General features: G+C 29.3%; 1 protein-coding gene across 2 annotated transcripts; it reads right to left on the bottom strand.

The window, feature by feature from the left end:
• Positions 1–598: 598 nt before the first annotated feature.
• Positions 599–7008, bottom strand: LOC124820323 (amino acid permease 4-like). 2 transcript variants are annotated; one of them, XM_047291994.2, is made up of 8 exons: positions 6852–7008; positions 6522–6609; positions 3631–3781; positions 3307–3540; positions 2983–3076; positions 2247–2461; positions 1787–1926; positions 599–1526 (listed from the first exon to the last, which is right to left on the bottom strand). In XM_047291994.2, the coding sequence occupies exons 3-8, from the start codon at positions 3767–3769 to the stop codon at positions 882–884; spliced, it is 1467 nt and encodes a 488-aa protein (XP_047147950.1). In that variant the 5' UTR covers positions 3770–3781; positions 6522–6609; positions 6852–7008; the 3' UTR covers positions 599–881. The 2 variants fall into 2 exon arrangements, with proteins under 2 accessions (XP_047147950.1, XP_087962405.1); XM_088106279.1 differs by lacking the exon at positions 6522–6609 and having other exon boundaries at positions 6852–6972.
• Positions 7009–14955: the final 7947 nt, after the last annotated feature.

Here is a 14955-nt window from a genome sequence, read left to right as displayed (position 1 = left end):
CCATCAGCGATTTGTGATTATTACTTTGCATATTATTGCTTAAATGTTTTTATATTGAAAATTAAAAAATTACTTAATTAATTTTGAAGATATTTTCAATTAAATTTTTATTAAAAATTGTCATACTAAATATCTAAAATCTATATATTTTTTAGATGAGCTTTTATTGTCAAATAAGATGATACAACTTTTTACTTTTGCAAAACTTGAACAATAATAAAAATTAAAATTCTAAAACATTAAATATCTTTCTAAATATCATTATTTTTATGTCTCTACATGGTTGAATTGACAATAAAAACTTTTTTATAAAGATAATTGATATTACAAAATCGAACGGTCATATCATGTTAATTGACAATAAAAACTTAATTAAAAAATATAACTTTTAGATACTCAAAAGAACTAAAATATTATAAAAATTCAATTAAAAATGCTCAAATTTATGAAAAACTTAAAATTTAAGTAAATTACTATTTTTTTTCATGTAAAAACAGGTAAACGATCAATTACCATGCAAAATAAGAATGATATCACCACAGTAATAAAATCAAATGACAAAATATAAAAATTTAAAATACTCAATAAAATGTAAATATTTACTCAAATTTATCAGACTTAAGATTTAATCAAGAAAGTAATAAATTTAATATTTACATTACATCACAAATCTCAAATAAAAGTAAATGTTTCATAAGTAGGACAACATATTAAGTCAGAACAATTTTTTTAATGATTATGACGTACCACTTTTATTGGTACCAAATAATGAAAAATGCGCACTAAACGTTACTAAAATACAAATTATTTGAAGTGGCCTTTCTTATTATTATAGATATCACAACTATCACTACCTTCCGTTTCTGAAATCCCCAAGGGGTTTAATAATCTGAACTGAATGGCTTGTATCTCTTGAGGTCAAGCAAGACACCTACCACCGAGCCAAGACCAGCCAGAATTGATACGATGAGGCAGACAGCACTCATCAACTGCAGCGAAATCCATGTCATACTCCATTTTGGAATCCTCTTTTGCAATATATACATCTCCACAGGAAAGTAGACAGTCAAAGGCCAAAATCCCAATGCACCAATCACTCCCAAAACGTCGTTGAAGAATGGAAGCAGCATTGATATAACAGTTGTTATGATCACAAAAACTGTCCTCCAGACTAGGCTAAATATGTTTTGATTGTAGGGTGGTAAACCAGGAACTGAAATTTTGAATTCCTTGTCAATTTTGGGCCATCTTTTTGCTGTCTCCTTCTCGACAAAGGAAAAGAGGGGTTGGGCATACACTTGATATGCCCCCACAAGGTGAATTACGATAGCAGCATTAGCCATATCTACAAGCCAAAATAGTTTATGGTAACCAAATCCAGCAAGCAGGTTCCCAGGTGCTAAATCTCCAAAAGCAGCATATCCCATGCAGCCACAAAGCAAATAAAATGTTGTGGTCACTGCAATGCTTAACTTTGCAGCCTTTTTCATTGTTTTTACTTCGGATGGCAGAGATTGGATGGTATCCTGTGTAGTCAAAACATAATGCGTCAAATAGTTGGATAAAGCTCCTTGCACATCATGTATATTCACATATCTCCACACTTTGGAGCAAGAGGTGAAATAGGAGAGAAGAAAATGAAGTCAATCAGCTAAAAGCAAAAATTGCCTAATTGTGATGTTATATGGGTGTACATGTGATGTTATTTATATATCACGTTAATGAATTATTTTACATGACAACATTCTATTTTGCTTTTCTTACAAGCACAGAAAAAATTATGTACCTGAATTTCAAGGAGAACGAAAGAATATGAATACGCGAAGGCTATGTTACCAAGAGCTTGAAAAACACCCCATACTTTTTGGGCCTCAGTCACAGCTTCAATGCTTATTCCAGTGAGGCTTCCCTTGATAGTTCCCGTTTCTATAACAAAAGATGCTAAATGTAAGAATCCATTTTACTTATAGGTCAATTATACAAAAATAAATCATGATTCTAAATTATTCCTCAACTATAGCTCCTAGAATTGATAAACTCTGCACATCTACGTAGCTTCTTTGGCATATCTACATGAGCTTAAATTACACAACTATATGTTTTGATAAGTTCAAGAGAGACCCCTATTGGAACCATAAAATGTTTTCTGCAATAAACCTATAATTGGAGGTGTTATGCGCTAAAAAATGTCGTCCAAGAATTGAAAAAAAAATACTATATCAAAGTGAAGTATATATATAACCAACCCGTTATTTTGACAATTCCAAGAACGAGACCAATTATGGAATAGGTAAAAGACATGATTGCGGCCACTATTGAGAGCCACCACATGTTATGAAAATCAGGAATCTGAGAAAAGATAATTTGCATTGCCCCAAAACCGATCATATATGGGTTACTTGAAATATGACACGAGTTTTCTTCACCAGAGGAATGAACACAGTGAGACCTTTTAAGTGCCCTGTTAATCAAAACCAGTAAACTTGACATAAATCGATCAAACTATATATAATCCTATCAGTAGAAAGAAATACTGCAAAGTGCCAATGAAGTGAACGAACTATCATGCTGCCCGATTCAGCTGTGCAAAACAATTTTAATACACCCTAATAATATGTAAGTGTCATCAACAAAACTAATGTAACTTAACTTTATGGATTGAAATTTACTTAAGCATTGCTAACAAAATTTATTTCAAGATGGATGTGCATACTTGGAACAACGTATACATATGTAAAAATTCATTTTATTTTTTTTTTAAATTATTTTGGCATCTTTACTTAATTTTAAAAATGGCTAAACAAAGCAGAAAAATGTTTTAAATTTAAATAATTACAATGAAGTTGATTAAAAACCATTCCAATCTGATACACAATTAAATTAAAGATTACTTTTAATATTTTATTTTATTTTTATTACTTCTCTACATTAATTATTAAAAAGATCAATTTCTAAATCTGATGATTTCAAAGGCATACTCACATCATGCTAAGTGAAGCCGCAATTGTGTATCCTACTGCACTTCCGAAAAGATTCAAGTATTGAACAATCCCGCAAATCGTAACGCTCTGCCCACCTGCAAAATCAATCATAACGCATGTAATGAAACATCATAGTTCAATTTCAAAATGATAGTGATTGTTGATGTATATATACACAGAAATGTTAATTCACAGGAAAGTTACAAACTTGCAAATTTGAAAATTAGAACGAACAGTGCATGCTAATTTTGTCAAAAGGAAGTACTTTTCGTTAGCAAAGTAGAAAACCTCATCATATATTCTCGAATTCCGAAGCATATCGTACCTAGAATGGTGCTTACTGCGTCCATGAAAGTATAATTTCTCTTCCCAAACATTGGGTCACCAGTACGATAACAATCAGCTAGAAAGGATGAAGTATACAAAGTGACAATGCTGAATAAGACCATCACTGAAGGACCAGCAATCCAACCCATCTGAGCTATTGCCCAAGCCAAGGAGAGCACCCCAGATCCTACCACAGCTGTAATAATGTGGGAGCTTGTAGTCCAAACATTCCCTGGCTCATGGAAAGGCATCAAATATAATCATTCTTTAAATCAAAGAAACAATCATAGTATAAACAAAAATGGTAAATTAATGTGTGTACCTGTTCGTTTAAGACGACCATCATCATCGTAGTATTCAGGGTCATTTTTTAAAGGCGCCCCATGTATGGAGTCCTCCTCGATGTCATAACCTCGACCTCGACGGCAAACAACCTTTGTTATTGAATCATTTTCTACCATCTTTGTCTAGATCTAAAGCAAAACAAATATAATTGAGAAACTAATTTATCAATCTTATTTTGTTTTTCCAATACTTATAGATAGCTGCATTCCCGAATCACATCAGACTATTAAGAGAGGCTGCTACAATACAACTATATGCATCAGGTTATCAGGTAACTTAAGTAATAATGGCATAGATAGGCTGTGGGATGAAAATAGAGGTATTTGTAGGAGCATAATTTAGGAATGGAATTACTATGCAAAATTTAGAAGGAAATGTTAAAATCTAAGCCAAAAAACATGGTTCTTACCAAAAAACCACATTAGTCAACATTACTCTCAAAAGACGGAAAATGTTTGAAGCTTAAACACACCATTTATAGAAAACAACCTAACTTTAGCACTCCATGTATGAAGGAATCCCCAAGTCTGTCTTACAGCAAAAATATTCAAGAATGTGAACCAAACAATTAAAAATACATGCTGGATTCTCTAATTTATGAATATAAATCCTACACTACATCTTAAAGCATCTAAGTTATAGAGTTAGTCACAGAGAATATGTGCCACACAAGTAACCTTGTTATGAGTCACATCCACACCTAAGTTGCAATACTGCCAAGTTATTTAACTCTACTTAACCTTTTATGCAGTAGTTACACACGTTACCCTCTTATATGTTCCTATTATATATTCTATTTAACCCTTGCATTTTCTATTGGGCCTGTTATATCCTCGTATTCTGTTAGGAACAGGGAGGTTGTCAATTGTTCTGTCTCAGTTAGAGTAGTCACAACAATATTTCAGATCCTTTGTTGTTGTAAATAATATGGTATGGTTATGTAAGAAAAATAACACACACAATTCTATTAAGTAAATATTACCGTGATTGGTAGGATGAATACCATACACTAATTATATTTTGAAAATATTGAGTATTACTTACAATTTTTATTGCCCTTCATACAAATTTATCATCGGGGCACTACTTAATTTCTTTTACAATTTAAATTATTTTCTTAGCATACATGGATTTCAAAATTAGAATATTATAAAATATTTTGAAAGTACAAAACTAATACTTAGTAATTGTTTATAATTGGAAATATTAGATTTCAATTTTTTTATTATCATTTTATTCAAAATACATGTGAGAATGAAAAAATAATGCAAATTCTATATTTCGTTTAACTATTCTAAATACTTTATCTTTAATATTTTTTCAGATACTTTAATGAGTCGCTATGAAAATTTATTAAATTAGGTGAATATGTATATAACATTATTTATAAATAGATATTATTAATAGTAATTAGCTAATTGAGCTTCATTGACCTCCATTAATTTAATATTTCAGAATTAATTCAAAATAATTACAAAAATCATTTAACAAAACTATTCAGTGCAAAATCATATTAACATGCCATGCAAAATAAAAAATAAAAATGGGTAAATGAAATTGAAAGTGATTGAAATGATGGAATAAATATATAGACTAGTTTTAAGTTAGGATTAAATGATGGAATAAATTTAATACAACAACTAATTCAGCGGTAAAGTATATTTGAAAAGTAGTTGATCAATATATAATTTTCTCAGGATCATGAAAGAATAATGAAAAATTAAAAAAAAAAAACATCACAAACTTAGATTTACAAAAAAAAAGTATAAATGAGGTTAAATTTAAGAATGTAATTATAAGTAAAATAATGTCATAATAGAAAATTTATATCAAAAAGTAATTATTATAGAGGAGGTTAAATTTAAGAATATAATTATAAGTGAAGTATATAATATCATAACAGATTAACTTTTTTTTTCCAAAAAGTAATTATTAATTCAATTGTGCAAAATAACCATAAATATTTATTTTAATTTGTTTGAAATAAAGAGTTATAAAATTTTAGTTTTACTTAAAAAAAAAAACTAGTCCTTCAATTCAAGAACCAACCAACCCAATGAACAGCAAATAAATAACCCAACTCCATCTAATAGAGTCACCATATTAGCCTTTACATTCTTTCTACTTAATCCAAATACTAAACCAATAATTATTGTTTTTATTTTCTTAATAAAAACAGCTTTATTTTCCTTACTCCTTCTTATATGAATTGACCAACCCACTTCACTAAGTCTCCATTAAAAAAGCAACCCACTAACAGAAATACTAGTGGGAGAAAAAATAAACTCACCACTAAATATTCTTGTAATTTCAACCAACTACCTAAGATAACAAGTAAAAAGTCCTTCACAGTTTCAGCCCAAGGATAAAGAGAAATCTAGCTCAAAAACTCCTAAGCTTAACCTCACTAGTAGCATGTCCAAGTCTGATTAAGACCAGGTTTAAATAAACTTGAGCATAATCACTTACAAACAGAGAAAATAAGTATCTTTCACAAATTACCTTTAAAATCTGTTGGTACTAAAAATACAAAATCATTCAAACAAAGCCTTTTAGACGCTGCAATCAACCTTTTGAAAGTAAGTTCAAGAACAAGGTAGAGAAAGTGCGCAGCACGCAGCTTTTAAAACCAATGCTAACAAATTGAAAATAATAAATTTGAAATGCCCCAAATAAATGATAAAAAAAATATAGGTTTCTCTGAATCTACTACTAAAAGAAAATAATGATAACTATTAAATAATAAATCAACCATTAAGATCATAATTAATTAATTTAACATTTTTTTACTTTATCACGGTGAATCTTCAAGCTATTTAAAACATAAATCAAAAAAAAAAACTGAAAAAACAACGAAGAGGGTCTGACCTAGAACGTCGGTCGTGTCTCGTTGCTTTTCAGCAGTTCACGGCGGAGGGAAAAGGGCTTCGGTTGGATTGGATTTTACAGAGGGCGACTGTGGATATAAAAATTGCTTATATTACAATGATTGAGAATACAAACACATGATTAAGGTCAATCCAATCGAAGAAGTTAAATCAAAACCATGAAAACGAAATAGTATAAATTATCCCTAAAAGTATTCATATCATGCAACAGAATCAGTAACAGAAGAACACAACACACAAGGCATGACCATGAAGTCGAGAAGAAATTAAAAAGAAAAAACGAAGAGAAAAGAGATTAAAAATAGTCTACTTGGAAAGACTCTGTAGTGTAATGGGGAAAACAGAGAGAAATGCAGATTTGCAGTTCCTCTCTTCCCCTTTCTCTCTGCCGTGAACTCTGTCCAATGAGGCACACTTCGTCCTCTCTTGCTCAATAAAATACCTCTGCTTATCAACATAACTATCTTTATTATCTCAACATTTTTTATTTAACTTTTTACTTTCACTGTAATATTAATATTAACAACAATATAATAAAAAAGAAAAAAACAGAGCAGAATTTACTGTCATGACAAGTATGAATTAATTCTAATATAACATTGAACATACTTTACTATTTGATTAAGGTTCTTATAAAAAAGGAAACCTTATTCTATGATCACGCTACGTCACTTATATTGATTGATGCATCTACATAGTATAGATTCTCATAGCATGATTATTAAATTACTATAGTCAGTTCAGAAATTGTTACCGTATAACTAAACTAAAGCGATATCTTTATAATTTAATTAATTCTTTTATAATTTTATTCAAAATATATAAGTATATCAACCAAAGCATATATAAATATAAACAAGACAAAACATAATACAGAATTAAAATTTATATTCATTCTGCCCCTGTTTACATGTTTAAAAAAAATGGGTGCAAGTAACTATGCACCTTGTGAGCTGTAATTCTCCAACATGCAAATTCAAATCCAATAACTCCATCTTTCTCTGCTACATGAGTGGTCATAGTCTCATACACGATTTTCAAACAGTAGGACAAATTCTGAATAATTGATATGCCAACTTTATCACAATCTTTGGCATTTTGTCTTTGAATGAAAGTTATGTTAGATAAACCAATTTCAATTACAACATTTTTTTAATGTATATCTAATGCAAAATTTATAAACTATAGTTTAAATGTAATTAAATGATAAGTTTTATTTATTATTATCATTAACAGAAATATAAGTATTGATGAAAATTTTAACTAGCGAATATTAATTGTTAAAAAATCCATAAAAGTAACGTATAATAGTAAGGGTGATGCTAATAAGTGTTTTAATGGCACACTTAAAAGAATAATTAATAAATACTGAATTTTATAAAAATTTATAATTAACTGTAATACTAAATTAGTTCTTATCTCAAATAATCATTAACGTAATTTTATTTTATTTAGAGAAGAAAAATATTTATTGTAAGATCTTCGAGTATTAGACGTGGTAGAATGTTTTAAATAATGATACTTAATTATTTTATTTTAAAACAATATAATCAACGGTATAAATAGAAATTTTTAATCACGAGTTTCATTATCTAAGAAATTTTATTTCTCTAAAACTTTATTCTTTAAAAATTTCTTCTATCTTCTTTCTAGAAATTCTAAATCCCTACTCATCCATCGAAAAGATCAAAGATTGTCTGAGGGTTCCTTGAGACGAGATCCTCATTTCTAACCGATTGATTTCAGCTATAAAGTAAATTGATTTCTATTCTTTTTTTTTAAAGTTTGGTGTCTTTGCATGTAGGGGATTTCTTCACTCTTTTGGGGTTTGAGTCTTCTCTAAGACTCTTTGTTAATCAATGGTGCTGAGAGTGTACTCTGGTCAAATTGTCATGAATTGTAAGAGCAAATAGAGATTTTGAAGCTGTAGGAGAAATTTTGAGTTCTTGGAACTATTAGAGCATCAACCATGTAAGGGAAGCTAATTTATTTGATGTTTGTGTGATGATGTGATGAGTGATTTGTGAACTTTAACTAAACCGTGAAATTTGGTATGTTGGGTGCTTCAAAAGGGTGGGGTATAGTTGGTTTGCTGATGTGAAAAGTTATTTAGTGATAAATTGTGAATGTAGATTTAGTGAATATGAGCTAGTGTATTTTTACAAAACTTGGGGGTTTGAAATAAATTAAAAGAGGAGTGAGTTTTTGGAATAAAATAGGGGTCATGACAGGTAAAATTCTAAGATCATGGTTTCGGGGAAAGTCTGTAGTTTTTGGAACTGTCTTGGGGCCATTTAGGATTTAATTGGTGTCTTGTTGTACTAAAATATGGTAGATCGTCTAGGAAGGAGATCGTCTATGAAGGAAATCGTCTAGGAAGGAAATCGTCTCGGAAGGAAATCATCTCAGAAGGAGTCGTCTGGGAAGAAGTCGTTTGGAAAGCAGTTGTCTAAAAAGGAGTTGTTTGGTCGTTCGTTTGGGAAGGAGTCGTTTGGGAAGGAGTCGTCTGGAAAGTAGTCGTTTGAAAAGGAGTTGTCTAGTAGGTTGTTTGGGAAGGAGTCATCTAGGAAGGAGTTGTTTAGAAAGGAGTCATCTAGGAATGAGTCGTCTGGAAATGAGTTGTCTGGTAGGTCATCTGGGAAGGAGTCATCTGGGAAGAAGTCATTTAGTAAGGAGTTGTTTAGTGGTACAAGTTGTCAGACAAGAACTAAGTTGTTGTGAATCTCAAAATTGGGGTTCTAGGCATCAGTTTTGGATGTTCTTTAGGTTGTTTTGGGGGTTTTCGACCCTTATGGAGTTGTTGGTGAGGGTTTCCAAGTTGTTTTTCTTGTCTAGTGGGAGTGTCGAGCTAATATGAAGATAATTATATTATTGTGTGGTTGTCATTTCTAGAATATTATATATGATTTTATACTTGAAATACTTTAAGTATCTGAGGATAATAATGATTGTTATGAGGTGATTAATTGAGATGTGTATATGTGTATTTATGGTTTGTGAACATGTTTATGTGTATGATTATGGTTAATGAATATGATGATGAGTATGTATGTGATCACTTGATGGGTTGTTTCTGATCCATTGATGGAGATTTAATAGTTTCATGTGTTTGTATGTGATGTTTATATATGTTATCTCTATAAATGAAAAGTTTTGGAAAAGAGTTTCAAGGAGGAACTTCTTATTGATGGTTACCAAGTATTGTGTGTATGAATGTATGAAGCTAAGTATTGGAGTTTATCCTGACACTTTAATGATCATCCATTTTCAAGTAGAGAGGGGTGAGGCATGTGATGACTTGGGGTGGGCCAGTTGTATTACCATTACAAATGCATAAACTATCATAGTTCGACATTCATACTATATCTAGATGAGTCAAGTCTAAGTCTGTGATATGATTAGGATGAATGTTTTATTATGTGCGCAATATAATATATTATAGAATTTCAGTTTTTACTATGTTGAACTGTTTTATCACTAGCTTACCCTTGCATTTGGGTTGTCTGTTTCTCTGTGTGTGCTTGTTCTCTCTTTTGCAATGATCACCTTAATGGTATGAGCTTAAGGGGGAATATCTGGTGAGTAGGGCTAGTGGGTGGTAGAGCTGAAGCTTAGAGTAGGATGTTTTGTCGTTTCCTTTCTATTTTAAAAAATCTATATTACGTTTTTGACTCAGTGTAATATATCTTCATGTAGTGTAAAAAAAGTGTAAAATATAGATCTTGCTATTATATATTATTTTCTGAATAATTGTAATAGCAATTTATATGCTTTATTTGTAATATTAAAAATGTTATATATCTTATAGCAGTCAAACATTGTGAAAAATTGGGATGTTACATCCATGTAAATAAAATACAACTTAATTCATAATTTATTTGATCCACACGAAAAGATTACAAAATAATTAGATAATAAAATAATCTTAATGTTATTGTATTACTTTTTTTTCTTTTTAATTGTCTACTAAAAATTAAAATATTATTAAATGTAAGAAAAAGGAATTTTATTTCATAAAATAATAAAATAAGTTTTTTTTTAAATAATGAAATAATTTTTTCAAGTTTTCACTTTAATTTGCTTACTTCTTGAGAAACTTTAGAAATTTTAAAATGTTTGTTTTGTGTTTAAAAAGCTATTGTAAACATAAAAGACTTTTTTCTTTAAAAAAATTGTTCTATGAATTATATTGATTTAATTATTGATATTAATTATTTTAAATTTTAACATAAATATAATAAAATCAATAATTATTAATTATAGCGTTAATGATAATAATTAAAAACTAATGTAGTAAATTTAGAAGATGTATCCGTTATAACATTTCTTTTCTTAAAAAAGTTCTTTGGGATACATATCTCCATGTGTTATACTGTATATAAATTCTTTAAGCTAATAATAACATTACAAATTTAACTTTTTTCTTTTATAGTTGATACATTTTAGTTTTTTTCATAAGTTTAAATAAAATAAATAAAAACCAAGTTAAATTATATAAGAATACACTAGTATTAATTAAATTTTAAATACTGTAAAGTTTATGAATATATTTACTTTTAAATTAACCAAAAGAATATATCTATTAGGGATTATTGATTATTAATCATGTAAGTTTGTTACGTGTTATATATATATATATATATATATATATATATATATATATATATATATATATATATATATATATATATATATATATACTTGTTAATACTTATTTAATTTTTTTATATTTTATTAAAAATTAATTTTTCCATGTCATATATTAAAGGTATTATTCAAGTCAAAATATAACAGATAAGTTATATTTAATTATTAATATTAATTATTTGACTTATTTGTTGGAGTATGATAAAATCTTTATAAATATATTAAATAATAGATTTTTTGATTAATTTATTAAGGCAATATTTATTGGCATAGGTATGGATCAAGTGAAATTCAGATCAAATATATAAAATCTTATAAAAGTTAGAAAACCTATTTCAAAATTTTTAAAATAAAATTAATTTATGAAATATCTTCTTAACAATGGTTATAAATATCTTTTTTTACCATTAAAGAGTATTTCTATATCCTTTATTTACTAAATTTATAAACACTTTCTTATCATGGTTAAAATACTCTTTTAGTTCGATAGGATTTAAAGATTAAACCTTTTAGTCACTTAAGTTTTAAAGTTTAACAAAAACAATTGTTAAACGAAACATCACTCTGTATGAAATGTTGTTTTAAAGAAATAACGTATAAGAGAAAAATATTTTGGAACATCTTTTATAGATGAAAACAAGCTTATAACAACGTTTTATAGACTATACCGTATAATGGACAAAGCTTTATGAACAACATCTAATAAAAGGAAATGTCTTTCTTAATGAATCATCTAATAGACAATATGGGTAACAAACAACGTTTTACAAACAACATCTAAACGCCTAAACAAACAGTGTCTTACAAGCTAGCGTTTTATGAACATAAGCATCTATCTCAATGTTACAAATAAAGCTTAAAATATGTTTTATTCAAAATAGTGTTAATTCAAGCAAGCGTCTTATGAAATGTACCATCTAACAAAAGACTTTAAATGTTTCATATCTCAAACAACTTTTGAAAAACATCTAATGATTTACACATCTGATGATCACATATGTTGAATGTTTTACCAAACGGTGCATTTATTAATGAAATGACAAATGATAAAATGTTTTGAACACACAATACGACCTAACGCTTATCAACATTCAAAATATTCAATGCATGTATGATAAAGTGTTTTCGATGTTTGTATACATTATTCTCGATATTTGTGCAAATCATAAAAGTATAAAGACTTGATAAGAATCTCTACATCCAAGAAAAAGACATTGAGAGATATAAAGAACATTCTGGCCACATGGTTGACCTCACCACTCTTATGACAAGGAATGAAGTGACTACCAAAAAGAAGGGAATTACCGAAGATTCTAGTTCGTCGGAAACAGCTAAAAAGCCGTCGATAATGCCTATTATCGACGGATTAGGGACGACCATTTTATCGGTGGTAAATCGTTTGTCGCTAACAATTATCGACGGCCTTTGTCTTTCGGTAACTACCGAAGGGCAAAAGCCTTCGGTAATTACCGAAGGACAAAAGCCAATTAAGAAGCTAGAAAATCAGCTCTGCTGCTGCCAGAAAATGCTAAACCAGAATGCACCACTGGACTTTCATCAAACAGTTTAGGTGCAGGATTTTCCAACAAATTAAATCAAGCAATTAATAGGCTTGCAACGAAAGGTGGCACTCAAAATGAACTTAGGAGAGACTCTAAAGTGGATTTAAAAAGCAAGAAACAATTATAAGTTGCAGATATAGCTAATTCGAACTCAATTTTAAAATAGGCAAAAGTGTTTGATGAAATTCCTAAGAGAGCTGCTGTAAAATGTGCATCAGATTTTGAAAATTTGGCTTGGCACTAGTTCACTCGTTTTTTACAATGCAGGTTGTTTGTTAATTTTGAATTGTGCACATCTTTTCAATCAATTGAACCAAGATTTTGCTACCAATTTAAGATGAAATTCAGTGCAATAATCACAACAACACATATTCAAAAAATTTTGCAACTCATATAAGAAAAGTGTTGAAAAATTAGTGGTTTGAATGACAATTTTGCTCAAACGAGTTTGGGCACTTAATTTTATGATTTGAGCAACTTTGTTTTACCAAGTAAGACTTGTGTAAGCTGCCATCAGAGGCTAAATACTTGCAAATCAGAATTTCACTGTTTGAGTTGCTCTTAACACCAAAATTTAAGCCAATTCACCAACCAAAATTCAATAGATGAATCAAACTGATATGGAAACAATTAATATGACTCTAGGACAATGATTAAAAGTTGAACAAGACTCTAGGAATGAATTAAAAGATGTCCAGCAGGAAATTCTAAACTGGACAGACTTAAGTGAACTTTTGTCACCCTTTAAGTGAACTTTTTTGGTTCAAACTACTCAAACTTTGAGTTTTAGGTAGTTGTTTGCTTTTGAGTAGTTTCTTACCTTCATTTGACCACTTTAGACTTATTAGGATATTAACATTAGTTATTGTTACTCTACTTTAGGCGAGTTGCCACTTTCTCACCCTTTTAGTAGACTCTTTTAGGTTCTACATACTTAAACTTTGAGTTTGAGGTAATTCTTTGCTTTTGACAAGTTTCCTAGCTTCATTCCACTATTTTATACTTGTTAGGATGTTAACATTACTTAAAAATATTGTACATTAGGTCTAATTACAATTTCTCACCCTTTAAGTACACTTTTTAGGTTCTAAAGACTCAAACTTTGAGTTTGAGGTAATTCTTTGATTTTGACAAGTTTCCTAGGTTCATTTCACTACTTTAAACTTGTTAGGATGTTACCATTAGTTAAAATTAGTCTACTTTAGGTCAACTGGCAATTTCTCACCTTTTAGGTACACTTTTTTAGGTTCTAAATACTCAAACTTTGAGTTTTACCTAACTCTTTGCTTCTGACAAGTTTCTAGGTTCATTTCACTACTTTAGACATGTTAGGATGTTAACATTACTTAAAAGTAGTGTACATTAGATCTTCTTGCTATTTCTCATCCTTTAAGTGCACTTTTTAGGTTCTAAATACTCAAACTTTGAGTTTGAGGTAATTCTTTGATTTTGACAAGATTCCTAGGTTCATTTCATTACTTTAGACTTGTTAGGATGTTAACATAACTTAAAATTAGTCTACTTTAAGTCAATTGGCAAATTCTCACCCTTTAGGTACACTTTTTTGGGTTTTAACAACTCAAACTTTGAGTTCTAGGTAATTCTATGCTTTTCACTACTTTCCTAGCTTCATTTCACTACTTTAGATTTGTTAGGATGTTAACATTACTTAAAATTACTCTACTTTAGGTGAATTGGCAATTTGTCACCCTTTAAGTGAACTTTTTTGGTTCAAACTACTCAAACTATGAGTTTTAGGTAGTTGTTTGCTTTTGAGTAGTTTCTTACCTTCATTTGACTACTTTGGACTTATTAGGATATTAACATTAGTTAAAATTAGTCTACTTTAGGTGAATTGTCAATTTCTCACATTTTTAGTACACTTTTTTAGGTTTTAACTACTAAAACCTTTAGTTTTACAAATTTGTTTGCTTTTGAGTAGTTTTGTAGTGTCATTTCACTACTTTAGACTTGTTAGGATATATTAAGATTAGTTATTGTTAGTCTACTTTAGGTGAATTACCACTTTCTCATCCTTTTAGTAGACTTTTTGTGTTCTAAATACTCAAACTTTGAGTTTTAGGTAGTTCTTACCATTTGAGTAGTTTCCTAGGTTCATTTAACTACTTTAGACTTGTTAGAATATTAACATTATTTATTGTTAGTTTACATTAGGTGAATTCCCAATTTCTCACTTATTTAGTA

This window comes from Vigna umbellata, chromosome 2 (genome assembly GCF_029865625.1).
Source record: "Vigna umbellata cultivar VRB3 chromosome 2, Vumbellata_1.0, whole genome shotgun sequence".
Taxonomy (NCBI): Eukaryota; Viridiplantae; Streptophyta; class Magnoliopsida; order Fabales; family Fabaceae; genus Vigna; species Vigna umbellata.
The sequence above is the reverse complement of the archived record's forward strand: the minus strand, read 5'-3'. Positions and strand labels throughout refer to the sequence as shown.